Genomic DNA, 19,649 nt, shown 5'->3' on the forward strand with positions numbered 1-19,649 from the left:
ACGGTGACGAGGGCCACTTTCCTGAGAGTGCAGCTCAGCTCACTGTCTACATGGAGCAGCCTCAACTTGATGACCCCAATACGGCTAAGATATTAATTGTTATTAGCAGTTTCACAAAGTATTGTCTGGTATAAATTATTCCTCCATGTCAGATTTTTTTCTTTTATCAATGTTAATATGCGCTGTAGTTTATTGTGATCTCACATAACACTGAGTGCACCAAATGTGTATTAATCAGCAGCTGAAAACGGTTCAACAATTACACAATGTATTGTTGTTTGAGTAATGTTTACTAAGAACTACAAGTCCCAGATTCTTGAGGACATCACAACCCATTTGTTTTAGGCCTTACGAGAAATGAGAGCGAATGATCTTGAGGGCGGCGTGACAAACACGGAAGTGAGTAACTATCGGGACACGGACAAAACCAATCGCTGCATTTGGCGTTTAGAAGAAACATTTTTCATCTTGCCTTTAAAAAAAAATGTCTGTATAAATAATTGTCCATCGTTCTCATCCGCTTAGTCCGGGGTTGGGGGCAGCAGACCCAGCAGGCTGACCCAGACTTCCCTCTCACCAGCAACGTTCTCTAGCTCATTCATATAAATAATTGTGTGAATGAAAATACAGCTGTTTTGAATCATTCCTGAAAAGTTGACATGTTCTGGAAGAGTTTTATGGGTTAATGTAGAATGAGTTTCTCAGGGAGCAGGTTAATCCCTTCGCATCAAAGATTTGAATGGATGCTATTTAAAATTAGCATCCTTCCAAAAATCCTTTAAAAATAGTTATGTCATAAATATAAGTGTACGTTCACTGACTGAATTTTATCTGATCTATATTAAATTGGACACTGATGGCACAACGCCGTGTATTGCATCTTTTTTTCAACCATAAAGTACCAAAAAGATTGAACCACTGAACTGAATGAGGCAACAGCACGTACAGTAAAGTTATCCATTAGAATATGGATGCATATTCATTACCAGGACACTTAAAATACAAGGTTTTAATCCAAACCTAGACTGAGGTAGTGTACAGTTGAGGCATTGTATCACAACACATTAGCACAAATGTGTTTTTTTCTCACATACATTCTCAAAAAAAATAGTGTTCATCTGCTTTCTAGTGGATAAATATCAACCATTAGTATTAATGTGCTGAATGAAAAGTAAGTCTGTTGTCCCTCTTAACCCTTGTGTTGCCTTAGGGTCATTTTGACCCGAATCAATATTACACCCTCCCCCCGCCTTTGGGTCATTTTGACCCGATTCAATGTTTCACCCTCCTGTTACCTTTATATTTACTAACATATTTTACCCTTTGGGTTCAATTTGACGCCAGCAATTAAAACCTCCAGAAAATTATTAGAATTAATATTGTTTTCCAAGTTTAAGTGTGAGGCACTTTATGTTTGTTTGTTGACTACCGAAAGAACACCGACATTAAACATTGAATGGGGTCAAATTAATCCTAACGGGGGGAGGGTGTAATATTGATTCGGGTCAAAATGACCCTAAGGCAACACAAGGGTTAAGCTTTTAATTAATATATCGGACATCAGTGTGATCTGTGAGGTTCCTGCTGCTCCACTCCGCCCACTGGTCCTTTTATCTGCCTCTGAACACACACACACACACACTTTTGTGGCGAGCTAGAGGACGACGGTAAATATGAAATTAGCATTTCTCCGACTTAACGCATCGCTGAGCAATATCTCACAGGAGCCATATATCACAAAGACGGATCCAGGGCCGTATTTACCTTTACCGTTTCTTAGAATAACTGAGATTCAGCCGAGCTCATTAAAGAGAACATGCCTCGACTCCTATGGGGGGCTGCCCGCAATTATTTCATTCTATTACAGTGTGTGTGTGTGTGTGTGTGTGTGTGTGTGTGTGTGTGTGTGTGTGAGAAGCTCTCCAAGAGAATCAGCGCTGATCCTCTAAGTCTTGGCTTACAGGGTTTCGTCTGGTCCCGCAGGTGCTGGGAAAAAAGTGTCTGCTCAGCTGCACCAGAGCCCGGTTTGGACGGGTTCTCTGGCTCGCCCAGCTGGTGACGGCAAAGAACCACCGGACTCGGCAGGTTGTTCCGGTGGTCCGGTAGCGGGGCTTCTGGCTCCGATAGAAAGTCAAGGTGACTCATGGCGGGTGAGAAGTGTACTCGAGTCCAATCTGAGCAAAGCAGTAGAGGAAAGCCAGCATGGGCGGGGCCGTGGTACACCAGCCTGAAAATTTAAAAAAACAAAAAAAACAATGTGTTAACGGGAAATATTCAGACTTCCACGTCCGGACTCTTTGTCCGGCAGCTCCTAGAAAGACTTGTGTTCTTCCACCAGAGCCAACGACGGTGTGCTGAGTTCTCTGCGCCGCGTTGTGTGTCACCGTTATTCCCCTTTTCTATTTTTAGCTGCGTCTTGGAGGGTCGAGCAGGCAGGTAAGGACGGCCGTCTGCGCCTCCTCCTCCCCAACTGGCGCGCCTCCAGATTACCTCAGTAACCTGCACCTGCGCCCACAATGCTTTCTCAATAGTCTATTCTTTCCCATTCATGTCGAAAACAATCCAACTCCGATACGCGCGGGGCTGCTTTATGCACAGCTGTACGCTCCGGCCCCCCGGCTGCAAGAACCCAGGCTTTTTGCTGATAAATATTGATGCTATGCTGACGCGTCGTTTTTGCAGATAATTAGCATAGTTTCCAGCAAACGGCAGCTAATTATGAATGTTAGTTTGAGGATATTAGAATTGAGTAATTACAAATATGACGCAGTTCCCGGCGTCTGAATCCATCACGCGAAAAGCCTTTTAACAGATTCAAGACGTCACAGCGTTTTGTCTTCTCAATTATGTAAATGTCATTAAAACCCTCGATGTGAAATATGTTCCCCCACTAGTCGTCTAACCTTTTCCGTCTAACGGGAGTGGAAAGCAGAACTTGGAGGAAGCGTACGCCGCTCGTCGGCACGCAGCCGCTGCTTCATACCGAGTCCTGGCAAAGAGAGAGAGAGCAGCCGAGGCTCCTCCGGTCGCACGGCACCACGGCTCCAATCAACCAGAGCTATAATTACGCCACAGTTTCTTTTGCCGCTTGATTATCAGAGTACTTTGTGTTCAAATGAGGGCAAACAGAGCGGCAAGTCACAACTCCGTCTGAAAGCTGCTCAGTGATCACAAAGACCGGGCCTCTCGGACGTCTGGCGACTTGTTGGTTGAGCTCTTCCTCCTCTGGTCATATTGTGATTACAACTCGTGTGTGGGTCATTTTTGATGTATTCTTTCCCCCCTACTAATGGCATCGCTCTGGGGAAAGCTCTCCGTCTGTCTTTAGTCCAGACTGAAATATTCTTGAAATATTGGATTGCTATGAAACGTGGTTCGGACGTCGACGTTCCCCTCGGGATGAATCAAGATCTCTTTAGTGACCTCTGACTTTTCATCTCGCGCCATTACCAGGTCGAAATTGTAATTTGTCCGATAACCTGACTGGACGAAATGGAGACTAATGACCCCCCCCCCCCCTCAGGTGCACTTTGTGCTAAAGGTCAAATACTTTCTGCATTCTCACATGAGCCATATGAGGTAAACCTGCTGAATATCATCATCATATTATAGTTGTGAGCATGCATTTACTCACTACTGTAATGTTACCGCTATTATAGACAGTTTTCAATCAAGCTAATATCACGCAGCGCCTCGTTTTCCTTTCTGAATTAAAGCTCCGCCTCGTGTCTACAGGTGTGTTTGAATGTCATTCAGCAAAGTCACTTCACATCACTCGAACATCGGGGCTATCGAAGACGACAATACGATGACAGGGTGAACAGGAATTAGTTTGTTTGTTCCACCGGAGAGGTCAAAGAGTGCAACTCAGCCTGCACCAGACAAGCTGATTCAAAAGCATTGATCTTGTGTTAATGAAGCAAAGCGCAGCCCCCCCCGCCATGTTTTATTATGCCGACACGTGCAGACGCAAGGAACTGCCTCGGGGCCTTTCTGGTGGATCCATTTCACTTCAATTTAAAAAGTACAAAACCACAAGTACACGAGCAACAGAGTGCTGGTTTGTTCAAGGGTCTTTCTAAACATTTTAAGTAAACATCAGGCAGTGCTGTGTTATATCTGAATTTGTGCTCATATATGATCCGGATTCATTATCGTAAAGGACAGGTGAGATTCTCTATTTGGTTTTCTAGGTCTTACTCACAGAATAATTCACAACAGAATTGGTATTTTAAAAACACCCTGCTTTTAACTTATTGACACCGCGTCTGCTAGAAGAGTCAGAAAGTGACACACGGTTTACGGTGAACTTTCCCATCACAATAAAGCTTCACTTGTGGCTGGAATATATACAGGACTGTCTCAGAAAATTAGAATATTGTGATAAAGTTCTTTATTTTCTGTAATGCAATTAAAAAAACAAAAATGTCATGCATTCTGGATACATTACAAATCAACTGAAATATTGCAAGCCTTTTATTCTTTTAATATTGCTGATTATGGCTTACAGCTTAAGAAAACTCTAAAATCCTATCTCATAAAATTTGAATATTTCCTCAGACCAAGTAAAAAAAAAGATTTATAACAGCAAAACAAAATCAAACATTTGAAAATGTCCATTAATGCACTCAGTACTTGGTTGGGAATCCTTTTGCACGGATTACTGCATCAATGCGGCGTGGCATGGAGGCAATCAGCCTGTGGCATTGCTGAGGGTTTATGGATGCCCAGGATGCTTCAATAGCGGCCTTTAGCTCATTTGCATTGTTGGGTCTGGTGTCTTTCAGCTTCTTCTTCATAATACCCCACAAATTCTCTATGGGGTTCAGGTCAGGGGAATTGGCAGGCCAATCGAGGACAGTAATGCCATGGTCAGTACACCAGTTACTGGTGGTTTTGGCACTGTGGGCAGGTGCCAGATCATGCTGGAAAATGAAATCCTCATCTCCATAGAGCTTTTCAGCAGACGGAAGCATGTAGTGCTCTAAAATCTCTTGGTACACAGCTGCATTTACTCTGGACTTGATGAAACACAGTGGACCAACACCAGCAGCTGACATGGCTCCCCAAACCATCACTGACTGTGGGAACTTCACACTGGATTTCAAGCAACTTGGATTTTGCGCCTCTATTTTTTTGTGTCTTACCCTCCTAATGGAGGCTGTCAATGATGGTCCTCTGGACAGCAGTCAGATCAGCAGTCTTCCCATACTTGTGATTTAGTTTACTGAACCAAGCTGAGTGTTTTCAAGGCTCAGGAAACCCTTGCAGGTGTTTCGAGTTAATTAGACGATTCAAGTGATTTGTTTAATACCCTACTAGTATACTTTTTCATGATATTCTAATATTTAGAGATAGGATATTTGAGTTTTCTTAAGCTGTAAGCCATAATCAGCAATATTAAAAGAATAAAAGGCTTGCAATATTTCAGTTGATTTGTAATGAATCCAGAATGCATGACATTTTTGTTTTTTTAATTGCATTACAGAAAATAAAGAACTTTATCACAATATTCTAATTTTCTGAGACAGTCCTGTATATATATGGAATATATATATATATTTATATATTATATATATATATTTATTGATATATATATTTATTTATTTATATATTTATATATATACTTAAATATATATTTATTTATTTATATATTTATATATATATTTATTCATATGTATATATATTTATTTATATATATATTTATATCTAATATATAATATATATATTTTAGATTTATATATTATATATATATTTCATATATATCAAATATATAAGATAACTATATGCATACAAATATATATATTTATATATATATATATATATATATTTATATATTATTGGGCACTGACTATACTCTGCACCCCCCCCAGTGGCGAGTGCAGCTCAGCCTGCTTATCATGAGCAGACAGGCTTTTCGGAGGGCCTGCCATCTCGCTTTAGGTGCCAAATGAGCCAAATAAAAACACGGGGCACTAAACAGGGAACCAGCACAAAGCAGATGTCGCTCTACTGCGGGGAGTTTGCCCATTCAGATGCATCAAATGGCCCATTATGACCTCTTCTTATAACACACTTTTATCGCCTCGTCTTTCTGTGAGCTTTACCGTCCCTGACCATGTGTTTTATTTTATTTCAATTGTTTTGTTTTGACTATGTATAACGTCATATTGCTTGATCTAAATTTTAGTTTTATGTAAATCTCTATTGTTTTAAAAGAATTTAGTTGTAAACCACATTGTAAACCTTGTTTATAAAGGTGCTCTATAAACAATAATATTAGTATCATCCTTATTTTAACCACTGCTAAATATACAGATCTATTAAACAGCTGCATTTTATTTTATTCTCTCAAATTGTTGCTTTAAACCAGTGGTTCTCAATTTTCTCCGTAAACTGTTAACGGCGTAACGTAAACATTTAAATAAAAGTACAGACATTTGGACATGTATTTATTAATTACTTAGTTCTATGTCCGTGTACTTTGTACTTTTCTAATTTGTAAAGTTCTCAATAAAGGTCTTTCTTCATTTCCCCCTGCACCCCACCTGTAATACCACTGCACTCCACTAGAGGGGCGCAGTGGTACTACACAGTTTGGGAACCACTGCTTTAGAAATACTATCTCCAGTTAGTCACCACTGTAGAAAGGGGAATATCCCACAATGCAACAGAACAGTCAAATGAAAAGAAGCATGACTAATAGTGACTCTTCGTTAATGCCAGCTGAAACTATCCTGCAAAATAAAAAGGTCACATAAATCCTACTGAGTGAGTGTTGCGGTGGATAATTTACCTTGAATGAAGACGCGCTTCCAGAAGATTCTGCCAACATGTATCCCCCCAAGAAACACCAGATTAGAGAGGATGAGCATGGCCGTGGAGCAGGCGGACAGAAGGGCAATGCAGCGCCTCTCCATCGCCGCGGAGAGATTCTGCTCCTGGGAAATCAGTAAATAAATAAGAACCACAGGAGATTTTAATCGTAAATCCGGGAGACAAAGAGCAGAAACGCACCTGGTACTAATGAACTGTGTGGCCATTAACTAGAAGGACTAGACAGCCTGCCGTCAGACTGTATCACTATGTTGAGAACCTGAACCTTCTCCCAAAGGTCCAAGAGAAGCTAGATGGACGTTTCTATTGTGGTTGGAAACAGACTTTAACTCACGTTAACATTGACCCTTAACTGTAGCTGCCAATCAGAAATGACCAGATACAACCAGTGTGTCTCCTGTCTATATTTAGTGTAGCAGCTCCTGGCATCATCTCTTTCATCAGATTACATGACCCCTTCATCATGATTATTTATAAAAACATTTTTGAGGGTTATAAGTGAAATTGAAACGTATGTGTATATATATATATATATACACATGTATATATATATACATACATGTTTATATATACACATATATATATATATATATGTATATATATATATGTATACATATATATATATATGCACATATGTATATATATATGCATATGTATATATATATGTATATATATATATAATTTTTTATTTTCTTTATTATTTTTCTTTATTTTATGTCATTTTTTCTGATTTATTTGATTATAATAATTAAGGATAGGAATATATAAGTATTTTTGCAACACAATACACAACAATGTTCACACATCTTAACTGAAAATAAATTGAATGAATAAACAGAGAATTATATCTATATACACTATTTTTTTTTCAGAGATAAATTGGATTTGGATTTTAAACTTACGACAATGGAGCGAATAAACGACGAGGCAAAGAGAGGCTTCAGTCCGTTCTCCACCAGAACTCCCGCCCAGTTCATCAGGGCCCAGCACTGCAAGTAGTCGTGGCCACCGTGCCAGAGGCAGACGAAGCCGAACGCGAGGCCAGTCGACAACACCTTGGAAAGATGGCCGTTCCGTGAGCCCCCCAGCGGCACGTAGATGTATCTGCAACGTGGGTTCACGAGATAAAAACACACATTGGCGCACTTGAAAGGAGATTATAACCCGTCTGACATGAAGAAAACATTAAATTAGTGCTGATAATATCAGACAGGACACGGATATACTGAAGCCAGTTAGTGGAGCATGTGTGAAACAAAGGGGGGGGGGGGAGGAAATGCCCCCACAATGCACCAATCACACAGATGATCATGTCATGTCCAGTGCAGAAACAGACACCTATAACCCAATGTTCATGTCAAATGTACCTTTTTTTCCACCACCTCAGTGAACTTTTGTTTCGTGTCTGATTTCATTATTTTATTTGGTTAAATCACATGACGCAAGCATTAAATTCCACTGTGGATTAAATGCGATTACACCTCATGCGATGTAACAACAAAAAAAAGGGAAGCCGTGTATTAGCACCACACAAGAGGAATAACATCCCGACAATCAGTTCCGATTGTGGCGCACGCCGCGAAGACAAACGACCTCAGATGCCACGAGAGCCTCGTCTGTCCCCCGAGGAGCCTAGAGTCTCAACATGCTACATCACGCCGACACGCTTCGAAGCAAACAAACACGTTCTGTCTAGTGTCGCTGAGCTAGAGACTAATTATCTCAGCCACCCTGTGGATAATCAATGTTCTCGGATGAAGATGAGTCAGCATTTTCTCAGCCTTAAATAGAGTGGCCTGCTCGGCCATATTGGAGGATGAGAGGAGCTGCAGATGGAGATGAACCAGAGTGTTGGAGGAAGGGCACGCCGAATACCGAAACACGCCGAGCATCCATCCGCCTTTTTAAATTGATTAGATGACGACGGATGCTAAACAGATGCTCATCAAAATATGATAATTGTAAGACATTGATTACTGTAATGCACGAGTAATCAGTGTGTTATGCAACACCGAAAGACCGACAGCAGATGGTGCAGACAAGGTTTAAAAGACTGGAATTTGAGTACCAAGTTACAGTTACACATAAACAAACACACACACACAGCTCAATCCAAGCCCACCTATAGAAATGATCTTATCCTATTTAAAAACTACCCCCCCCCCCATGATTTTGCGAGCAATCGCTCCTCCTCGTATGTTGCAGCAATAACTCAAACAACCAGTGAGTGCTCTTCTGTTGGTTGATAACTGTGGAGCGGCGAGCCGGAGACACAGCGGCACACAGGCCGGCATGTGATGGTGAAGGATGAGCCACTTAGCCGCTCAGGGAGACGGGGTGTCATGCAGAGCACGCCATTTAACACCTACGCACTCATCTGGCGCTCTTCAGACAATTTCAACAGAATTTCAGAACTGCAATAAAAGCTCTTTAAAAGCTCTTTGGAGCGACGTCGGGGCATTGTGTGTCATGGGTATCGTCGCTGCATCTCCGGCGGGGTAGTTGCGAGCGATGCCATTAATAAACAGGAGAAAACTATTTTCAATGAACACAGATTTCATTTTTTTAAAGGTATAGTTCATCCCGAGATCTAAAATACGTACAATACAGAGGAATTATTTTTCTATTGACCATAGTTCCTGCTCAAAACTGCCCGCAACAATATCTGATTATCTTAAATTACCAGGGTATGATTTCCCCAAAAAAAGAGACATTGCCATTTTCATTATTTTTTGGCCATCTGAGCACCACAAACCATGTGACATCTCATCCTTTATATTGGAGAGGCGTCCGATAACTCCAAAACTAGACGACTCACACCAAAATAATCTAGATTGATTAATAGCACAACAGGTAAGAGGAGAAATATGTATTTTTGGATTTTGGGGTGAACCGTCTCTTTGAAAAAAAATCTGCCATTTCTTTCTCAAATTCATTGTATCCTCTGTAGCCATCTCCAAAACAGTCTTTCACGCCTGGAAAGCCAGTGTACATGTCCGCCATCATACGTGTCATCACACACACTAATTAGGAAACGGCGACCGGGACCAGGGAGCGTTGCCAGGGAATATCAGTGTCGTTTCTGACAACTGTAGCGTCGCCTTAATGTGGCAACCCGCGTCGAACAAGTGCCCCATCATCTCCCGTAGGCTGAATTCAGCCAAGTGTGCGTCATTAAGAAGCAGACAACTCATAATGTACGTTGTCCAAAGTACAAGTGCTCTCATTACATATGCACATACTAAACAAGGAGGCATTTCACCAGGGTGCCGTGAGCACAACAGAAGAACTATTCACCAACAGCATCCGAGCTCATAATCATGAGAAAGCCGACATGCAAATGCAGCATCCTCGTCCATTAAGAGGGAACATGTGGGTCGGCAGCTGGAGGATGACGAGTTATTCAACTGAAGAGTTCATTGCCCTGCATGAAACAAGCCTCTTTACAGTAAGTGTGCAAAGAATAACAGATAAAAGGTTGAATAAACACACGGCTCACCATTCAAAACATGAGGCGACGAAAACTATAAATAGATACAACGCTCATTAATATCTATCTATATATAGATATAGATATATCTATATATAGATATATATAAATAAATAAGATTAGACAGATGGACCTTGACAGATAGACAATATATTTATCTATTATATATAAAATATAATATATGTATACAGACAGACAGTTATTTGATTGAGATGGTATTTCACATTTTTAGTAATCATTAACATCTGAATTAGTCTGTCCTCTGCTCATGAAGTGGCTCTTACCTGATGAGCCATCGATACAGGCCCTCGTCAAAGTGCCTGAGAGAGAACAAATGAGAAAAAAAAAGAGAAAGAAATATGAAGTGAGACATTTACATAATAAGATAGCACTGTGTAAGAAAGCCCTGAGCTCATGGGCTTCATATGCAGCATATATGATGGATGTGTGTTTGCGTGGGCACTCTGTCATTAAGAAGATTAGAAAAGGCTTTCCCTTTTTTTTTTTGGTGCTGCCTATAAACTGAAGCTGTTTTGAGAATGATGCCGGTGGACAGCTTTCTGCATTCCATCATTGTTGTCCACATTGGCCAGCTCAGCACACACACACACTTAGCACACACACACTTAGCACACACACGCTTAGCACACACACGCTTAGCACACTATATCCTTGACTTTAATATCGTTTTGGAGAGCATAGTTTGTGCACAGAGTGGTGTTTCTGTTATTTTACCTTTACCTTATTTTTATTTAAATAAATTAGTTAGGGCAGAATCAGGTTCACCTGGTCCAGCCCCTAGAGATGCTGCTATAGGCTTATAAGCTGCTGGGGGACGTTTTAGGATACACTGAGCACCTCTCTCCTCTTCTCTCTCTCCTTATTGTTGAATTTACATCTCTCCATCACACATTATTAACTCTGCTTCCTCCCCGGAGTGCTTGTGACTTCACGTCCCACAGGGTCCATTGGACCTGGCTGTATCTGATGCCTCCTGCATGGCCATGCTGATTCATGGCTTGTGGAGGTCTGGATCGTGGTCCACGCCGACTACGAATTATTCATACATTCTGTCATTGAATGTTTTTATGTAACTCTGTTCATCTGTACACATGACATAATTCTTCTATATCTGGATTAAAACACAGATTAGCACTTCAGTGGCACTTAAATAGCTCCTACTTATGGTACTTTTGTAGTTCGACTTGCTTGAAGAAATGTTACGATCTGAATTCTTGTTGTTCTGAGTTTGTACTCTTGGTTGAATGCACTGATTGTAAGTCGCTTTGGATAAAAGCATCTGCTAAATGACATGTAATGTTACGTAATATATTGCTTCTGTCCATCCGGGGAGAGGGATCCTCCTCTGTTGCTCTCTTGAAGGTTTTTTCTACTTCTTGGGAGTTGTTCCTGATCCGATGTGAGGTCCTGGGTCAGGGATGTCGTATGTGTACAGACTGTAAAGCCCTCTGAGACAAATTCGTAATTTGTGATATTGGGCTATATATATATAAATTTAAAAAATAACTGAATTAAAATAAATGGGGTGGAGAAAATAATAGAAACACCAGTTGGTATAATGCAATAAAGCTCAACAACACAAACTGCAGCTTCCAAACTTCTTATACGACAAAGAAAATTAACAATATAACCGTTATATAACCTTTATACAGATAGGATCTATTGTAGGACTCTTGTGACAGACTGCATTGGTTTTTTAGCAAGGTGTAACCAATAAACTGGTAACTGGACATGCATCAAAATAAACAACATAAAATGTTCTCCACTAGACATACCCACATGCTGTTGACTTTAGCCTCATATAAATGACGCCTGGCTGATTACTGTGGTGTATTCCCCTCTAATGAACACTGCAATGTGTACGTTCATTTAACTTGAGCAAGTGTGACCCCTTCAGCATCAACTGGGCATAGGCTCCACCTCTGCTTGGTCGCAAACGTGTTAAATGAGCTTCATAAACGCAACAATGGTTGTGACGTTTACTTTCATTGGGAGGTAGGCAGGACATACATTATTTCAGTCTGTGTGTGTGTGTACACAAACTCATGCCAAAGAATACATAACATACAAAATAGCTCATTTAAGGGGAAGGGGGAACGTACAGAAGCACAGAGAAGAGCAAATAAAGGAGGGAGAGCATCAGAAAAGAGAGGATAACTAAAGGTTTGATCCAGTTTCTGGACATCTGTGCTCAAAAAAGAAAAGAAACTGAGGTGTTTTTACAAAAGTAAACGAGTAGCAGTTGGATTTCCTGGACTTCCCAGAGCAACAATGTGCTGCTGATTTGCAGAATTCACGACCTCTTTAACCTGCTTGCATACGTCTGTGGACTTCCTTTGTTGGAACTACACATGTGAAGATAAGACTTCTTTTCCAGGCCTCTTCCTATCCTCCCGCCTCGGGTTAATGTGCAGAGCCCCCTCATCCATCCCCTCATCCATCGCCTAATCGCATCTATTTTTGTCCTGCCACTCATTCCGCTCATTGTCTCCTCGGACAGTTTATTTTATGAAGGGGCATTTGATTTTCACATCTGAATTTGAAATTGGTTTCCGTTGATTTAATGGACATTTTGTGAGTGAGAGTAAAATTGAATTTATTTTGTATTATCAAGTGGTTTGAATCCAGGGAGGGGTGGAGAGCCATCCGGGTTATATATCTCCAACATATTTCAATAATCTTAAAGGGACAGGTTTAATAATAGGAATATTATCCTGTCTAGTGCTTTAAATATGTGGGATAGAAACCGGCATTTGTCAGATGGTCATCTATTTGGTGATTTTTATTCATTCTTTTTGACCAAACTGGTTTTGTTTTGGTTTCAGCAATGATGCGACGGCGAATAAAGAATGATCCCAGGAAACAAACCCTTGTAGCTCAAGTCCGACAGAATGATGTAACGGTGCAGAGGTGACCTGTTGTTCTGATTGCCAGACGGAAGACGTAGACAATTCGTCTGAATCCTGTTGCCAACGAACAGGGAGCACTTATGGCACTTGACATTAAATTAACCCTTTCTTCAAAACAATAACAGATGCAAGCTTCTCCTGTTATTGACGTCTGAAGGAATGCTACGAGAGCCGTACGCTGCATTATTTATGCCGGTGGTGTTAATGGGAATGTCTTACCTCCACATCCCGGTGAAGCTGTACATGACGCTGACACAACGGGGGAGCTTCGGGGGAACCAGTTTATCCAAAGTAGCCAGCGTGGATGGGAGGCCAAACAGCACCAGATACTTCACAAAGAAGAACTGCACGAGCGCCAGGGCCAGACCTCCTGTAGCGGGGGGGGGGGGGGGGGGGGGGAAGGAGGTCAAAGTAAAGTAATATTTCATACTTTAATGATTTAAGACACGCTCTATATTTTCCCAAAACAGTTTCCCTGTGTTTTAAATATTATAATGTGTATTTATACATCCCAAATTTACCCTCAAAGGGGTTTCTAATATGTAGAGCATACAACACCTGGTATTATTAGACCCTCTGTTTAAAAAAGGGTGAAACTTCCCCAAAAAACAATTTTATAAGCAAAAAAGTGAAGAAACTTCAGAAGCAGCACAAGAGAAGGGATGAATAGTTGATGTTAGAACTTGGCAAACATCATTTGTTGCTGACATAAGAGAAATGCTGAGAACAGTTTAGCACAAGAAAAAGAAAAAAAGGCCAGTAATTGATCATAATTCATATTATATGTCTGCTTATGGATTCTAGGGGGCAGATAGAACAACAGTGAGTGAGTCAAAGACAAATAATTAATTAGTTAGCAAAGAACCTAAAAATCCCAGAGGAGCTTCACATCTAAAAAATTATCAATATGAGGCTGTAGATGCAGACTATATATATATATATATAGATATACATAACTATATCACTATATATATATATATAAATATATAGATAGATAGACCACAGTGGCCATGTGCGTAAATACATATGCCTTAAAAAAAGTGCAAAGGGGTCATACGAGGGTACACGGCCTCGCATATTGATGCCTTCAGTTTGTGAATAAATAATGTGAAAAGCAAAAAACAAATTATACTTAACGGACACCAAAAACTGTCACTTTATAAAAATATTAACAACATCCCGGATCCTAACCGCTGGTTATGAATTGAGGTCAATGAGTAAGACAGTAATCTGCATATCTGATGGAGTTTTGGAACCAACTACATCCTGAGGGGGCAACTCGTTTTAGCTTCTGCATCTGGAAAATGTGTTTGGAGCGTGTCTGAGGCAACTGGGAAACATTGAAGTAAAAAAAAAAAAAACTACGTTGTACTGTACACAGGAGCCTAAAAATACATGCGGTACGAAGACTTACCCAAGGCCCAGGGAGGAAGGATTTCTAAGTAGGTCTCATTAGACTGGATGGAGTGCATGTACATGACATGGATCAGGTATTCTGCGATGCACCACCACAGAATAATCCGTCCTACTCTGAGCACCAAGTAACTAAAAACAGATTTGTCTCCATCACACTCCTCAGAAGACCTCCGCATCTGCAAGGGTAGAAAGAGAGCGTGTTGCTAAGGGCCGCTGATGTCTACTGTGTGTTTTTTTGATAAAAGGTGACCTGAGTTCACCTGTCCTTTAACTGCAATTTAATGCAACTAAATTGCAGTTAAATTCCTGAGAACCCTTGTTGGCTGTCTTACCTGCTCAATGTAATCCCGGTACGTAATAATGGGTCCATTGTAGAAAAAAGGATGATAGAAGGTGTATGAAAATAACCAGCAGAGCTGCACAACTCCACCACGGTCTGCAGAGCCCCAGCAATGCTCCATGCTGAAGCTGATGAAGCGGAGACAACACACGGCAACACTGAAGAGTAGCAGGTAGTGCTCCTCCTCAGTTTTATACCAGCCCCTCTGAGTAACACAGAGAGGTGGCCAATTAGTAACAACACATTCCTGGGGATCCTTTATATTAATAGTTACAATCTGACAATAAATATAGCCATTTTCTTTTAAACATATGACACATTTTTTATGAGAAAATTAGTTGGCGACATATTTAAACGACTGATGAGAAAAATTGGTCGGCACGTAGGAATAAACATGTGCTTGAGACAACTTTTAATGAGTTGCTTTGGGAATAGCATAACTCTTAAAATAGAATATGTGTGTGTGTGTGTGTGTGTTCATTCACAGGAGTCTGTCATGTCTATTTCACTCCCTAATTTCATATTTCCAACCATTGTAAATGGAGCATAGGTGCTTGGCTGTAACGATGCTTGAAGTGCCAGCTGGTGTTAGATTGGGTTTATAAGAGGAGGATTCGGGTCAAGACGTCCTTAAAGGTCATGAAATACAAAGTCAGTGTCAATAATGAACAATAAATGTACACATGAGTGGCCTTGAGTTCCTGAAGTCATTAAAACCCAATTTAAGAATGTTTTTGTTCGTTATTCATCATTTCGTTGTATTTGAAGAAAAAAATAATGCAGTTTAATGAAATGGTAATTCTCTCATTTTCACCCATACAAGTTTGACTTTTAAAATATAATTACTGTCTGTTAGGATGTCTCACACTAAAAGCTATTTTTAAGTGCTTATAGGAAGAGATTTTCACCATCCTCTAGCCCTCAGTTAATGCTGTAAATAACATGCAGTATGTAAATGACATCAATAAATACATGGAGAAATGCAGTGGCCAAAAGGTTGTACTTCCCCTTGGTAGCGTGTGCCCTCTTGTGCTCTTTACAAATATGACATTTACTGATGATCAAATATTAGGTGACACATATAAAATAAATCAAACAATTATTCACTTATAAAAGTAATGGTTAATTCACATTATAAACACAAAGATCGTGGAGATGCAGTCCCCTGTTCATCAGAAATCTATTGCGTTTTGTCTGCTGTTAATGTCTCTTACTTCTAATAAAACATATGTTACTTGTCTGCGCTATGCTTTTAATGCAAGATGAAGCCACTAAAACCCGGAACCAGTATCCAACCCACCTGGATCTCTTGGAGCGGTTGGATGTGAAGTGTGGAGAGCAGCAGCAGGTTGATGGCCCACGACAAAGCTGGCCTTCGCAGTTGGGCCACTGAGAAGGACAGGCCCAGATGGACCAGCAGCACACTCACACCTTTCATGCCCAGCACACTGCTGGCTGCTAAGAAGCCGTATATCGTGATTGCCGGCACTCTCAACTATCGGAGAAACATAAAACACATGCCGGATTGAAACATCTCCCATCTGATGGCAATATTCCACTTAACCGTACTGCAGCAGCTGCTTCCTACCTTGGGGTAAAAGATGCTGGTCAATCTTGATATCACGCCATGACCGACAAGAGTCCACAGCAAAGACTTCTTAGCCCATTGCGTCCAGAACATCCACTCAAAGTCTGATGGGTCCTGACAAAAAACAACTCAATTCACCAAGCGCCTAATGAAAAGGCACTTTGAAATAATCAAAATGTGTTAAGGAGCCTAATTTGTATGTATGGACTAAATGGATAAAATCTTTTAAATGCTTTGTGTACAACTGAGTGTAGAGTTTAAATTAGGATGATGAGATGCACCATACCATAGGTTCAGATTGGGGTTTTAATGAGTATTTTCATTGAACTCACCCTTTTAAAACCCTTTACGAGGCCTTTTTCCAACTGGAATCCTCTCTCTAATCCTGCTTCATGCTCTGAGGTTTTAAACGGAGAAACAACGGATTCATTTCTCTTGACCCTTTCTTCTCAATCCATTAAACCAATGTACAGATGCCACTTGTATCGGCTTTACCTTTGGAGAATATGTGCAGTTGGTAGAAAGAGTACAGATGAGAGCCGAAGGACAGCACCCAATATGCAAGGATCTCCATCCATGGCAGGGGTGCCAACTGGGTCTTTGGTTTGGACGTCATCGGGCAAGATCACTGTGCTAGAGGGCACCTGAAATAGAGAAAGTCAATAATAACATACAATATATCACATGGACGTAAAGCAGAAAATAATTTATTCATGTCTGTTTTCAAAAAAATTATGGTGTTGAAGTTCGATGAAACTGACGGTAAATTAGAGGGAAATCAACACAAGAAACACCTTTATAAATTTAACTAAATCGGATTGTGTTTTCTATTGTTATCGCCATCGCTTCTGGAAACTGGGAATGACGTCACCTCTGGAAATCAAACCCCCACTCAGTTAACTAGATAGGAACTCGAGGACACTTTATTTTCCTGTCAGTTTATCTACAGGTAGGTAGGTATTGGGATTATGTCATCATTTTAGTTTGAATAAACCCTGAAATGGGGCGCTGCTGTTGACGTAGGAATCATTTGTGACGTCGGAAACCACTAAAACCCAAGACGGTTCGTACATGTGCGCGTGTGCAAGTGTTCGTGTGGATTTAGTTGTTGGTTTTATTAAAAACCTGCGCGAGCAATTCCACTCTAATGGCAGCTAGCTAACGTTGGCTGAGATAACTAGCTGTTAGCCGGTCACTTGAACACGTTGAGTGGTTACCGAATGAAACCGGGCGAGTCCACGCCGCGTCCACGGCGAGGCGGGACGATGCAGACCGCGCGGACCAGAAGATTGTGGCGTTAGTGGGCACCGGCATCCAACTTTCAAAGCTATTGAAGTCTTCTTCTGGTTTCATATTGAAAACTGGTAAACGACCTTTTTAGAGCATGGCTGCCCCCTGCTGGACGGGAGAGGCTCCTCGTGAAGGAACGCCTCGCCCACAGGGGAAGCAGTTCTCCCTTCAGGCCCTCTGCTACATGTGATCCCCAAAAACATGGCATTTTAAAATAAATATATGGATGGCTTGGCAAACTTCTCACAGGTGCGAAAAGTTACTGTTCTTAGACAGAGGTGAAAGACAATTACTCCTCTAAACAAATTAACACCACTTACCTTTAACTACTTAAAATGAATACTTTTTAAATTATAATTTGAAGATTGTGTAAACAAAAAAATCTAATCAACTTTAAAAATAGCATGTATTGAATAACTGAACTATATATATATACATATTATAGTAGTATAGTATAGTATACATAGACAGTATTGATATGCAGTATATAGTGTAGTATCGTTGTATGTATGTATATATATATATATATATATATATACATACAGGCACGTGCACAGACATGTTGGGGGGCAGGTGCTCAAACCAAAAAAAAGGGCACCCATTGGCAAAATGATTTTTCTATTAATCACTGTAACTTGAAGTGAGCAAATAATTGGTTGTTACAAAACACCTGAAACACATTTGTGTCGTGAGAAGACATGAGAGCTGAAGACATGAGCGCCGCGGAGCATGTCGAGATATCCAAACACATTTGGGGGGAATTGATGACAGAGAGAGTAAGTGTTATTCTTAAATACTGATTAATGAAGAAAAAATGTGTCTACGTCCCTGGGAAATAAATCTTGAGCCGGAGATGTGCCAGTTGTCGATTTACAATATCCTATTTCTGATGTTCAGTTGTGTCTATTCCCCAAGTCATGTGGTATAATAGGTTGGCTGTACTCAAAGAAGAAGAACAACTCATATTGTCATTTAATTTCTGGATATACACTACCGTTCAAAAGTTTGGGGTCACCCAGACAATTTTGTGTCTTCCATGAAAACTCACACTTTTATTTATCAAATGAATTGAACATTTCAAAGAACATATAGTCAAGACATTGACAAGGTTAGAAATAATGATTAATATTTGAAGTATTCATTTTGTTCTACAAACGTCAAGCTCAAAGGAAGGCCAGTTATAGTTTATATCACCAGCATAACTGTTTTCAGCTGTGCTAGCATAATTGCACGGGTTTTCTAATCAGACATTAGTCTTCTAAGGCGATTAGCAAACACAATGTACCATTAGAACACTGGAGTGATAGTTGCTGTAAATGGGCCTCTTTACACCTATGGAGATATTTCATTAGAAACCAGACACTTCCACCTTGAATATTAATTTACCATATTAACAATGTATAGAGTGTATTTTTGATTAATTTAATGTTATCTTTATTAAAAAAACAGTGCTTTTCTTTGAAAAATAAAGACATTTCTAAGTGACCACAAACTTGTGAACGGTAGTGTATTGTACTTGTGTGATACTGGGTATTGACTGTGCAGGTGTGTCTACATACAGATGTTCCAGATGGGTGTGTGCATATACGTCTGGCTCGGCGAAATGAGGTGACCTCTTTGTATGTATTGTTTATGTATTTAATGTCCTGTACTCTAGTGTATACAGTGGGAGGGGTGGGGGAGTGGGTTGTTATATGATATTTCAACAAAAAGATGATAAACAATGGAAATATCAGTTAATGTTTACTGTGTTATGTA

General features: G+C 40.3%; 1 protein-coding gene across 2 annotated transcripts; it reads right to left on the reverse strand.

Annotated features, from left to right (window-relative positions):
• Positions 1-994: 994 nt before the first annotated feature.
• Positions 995-17,904, reverse strand: hhat (hedgehog acyltransferase). 2 transcript variants are annotated; one of them, XM_056436288.1, is made up of 12 exons: positions 17,819-17,904; positions 17,097-17,245; positions 16,934-16,998; positions 16,602-16,715; positions 16,314-16,508; positions 15,006-15,218; positions 14,672-14,849; positions 13,477-13,627; positions 10,612-10,647; positions 7,740-7,941; positions 6,797-6,935; positions 995-2,227 (listed from the first exon to the last, which is right to left on the reverse strand). In XM_056436288.1, the coding sequence occupies exons 2-12, from the start codon at positions 17,215-17,217 to the stop codon at positions 2,142-2,144; spliced, it is 1,500 nt and encodes a 499-aa protein (XP_056292263.1). In that variant the 5' UTR covers positions 17,218-17,245; positions 17,819-17,904; the 3' UTR covers positions 995-2,141. The 2 variants fall into 2 exon arrangements, with proteins under 2 accessions (XP_056292263.1, XP_056292262.1); XM_056436287.1 differs by having other exon boundaries at positions 6,797-6,941.
• Between the last annotated feature and the right edge of the window lie 1,745 nt (positions 17,905-19,649).

The sequence above is a fragment of the Pseudoliparis swirei genome, chromosome 17 (assembly GCF_029220125.1).
Source record: "Pseudoliparis swirei isolate HS2019 ecotype Mariana Trench chromosome 17, NWPU_hadal_v1, whole genome shotgun sequence".
Classification (NCBI taxonomy): Eukaryota; Metazoa; Chordata; class Actinopteri; order Perciformes; family Liparidae; genus Pseudoliparis; species Pseudoliparis swirei.

Excerpts from the sequence above, each read along its gene's own strand:
- hhat (XM_056436287.1), bottom strand. The coding sequence starts at position 17,217 with ATGACGTCCAAACCAAAGACCCAGTTGGCACCCCTGCCATGGATGGAG. Across the intron at positions 16,509-16,601 it reads CCAGCATCTTTTACCCCAAG|TTGAGAGTGCCGGCAATCAC; the intron begins GTAGGAAGCAGC and ends TTTCTCCGATAG. Across the intron at positions 7,942-10,611 it reads CTGTATCGATGGCTCATCAG|ATACATCTACGTGCCGCTGG; the intron begins GTAAGAGCCACT and ends CCCACGTTGCAG.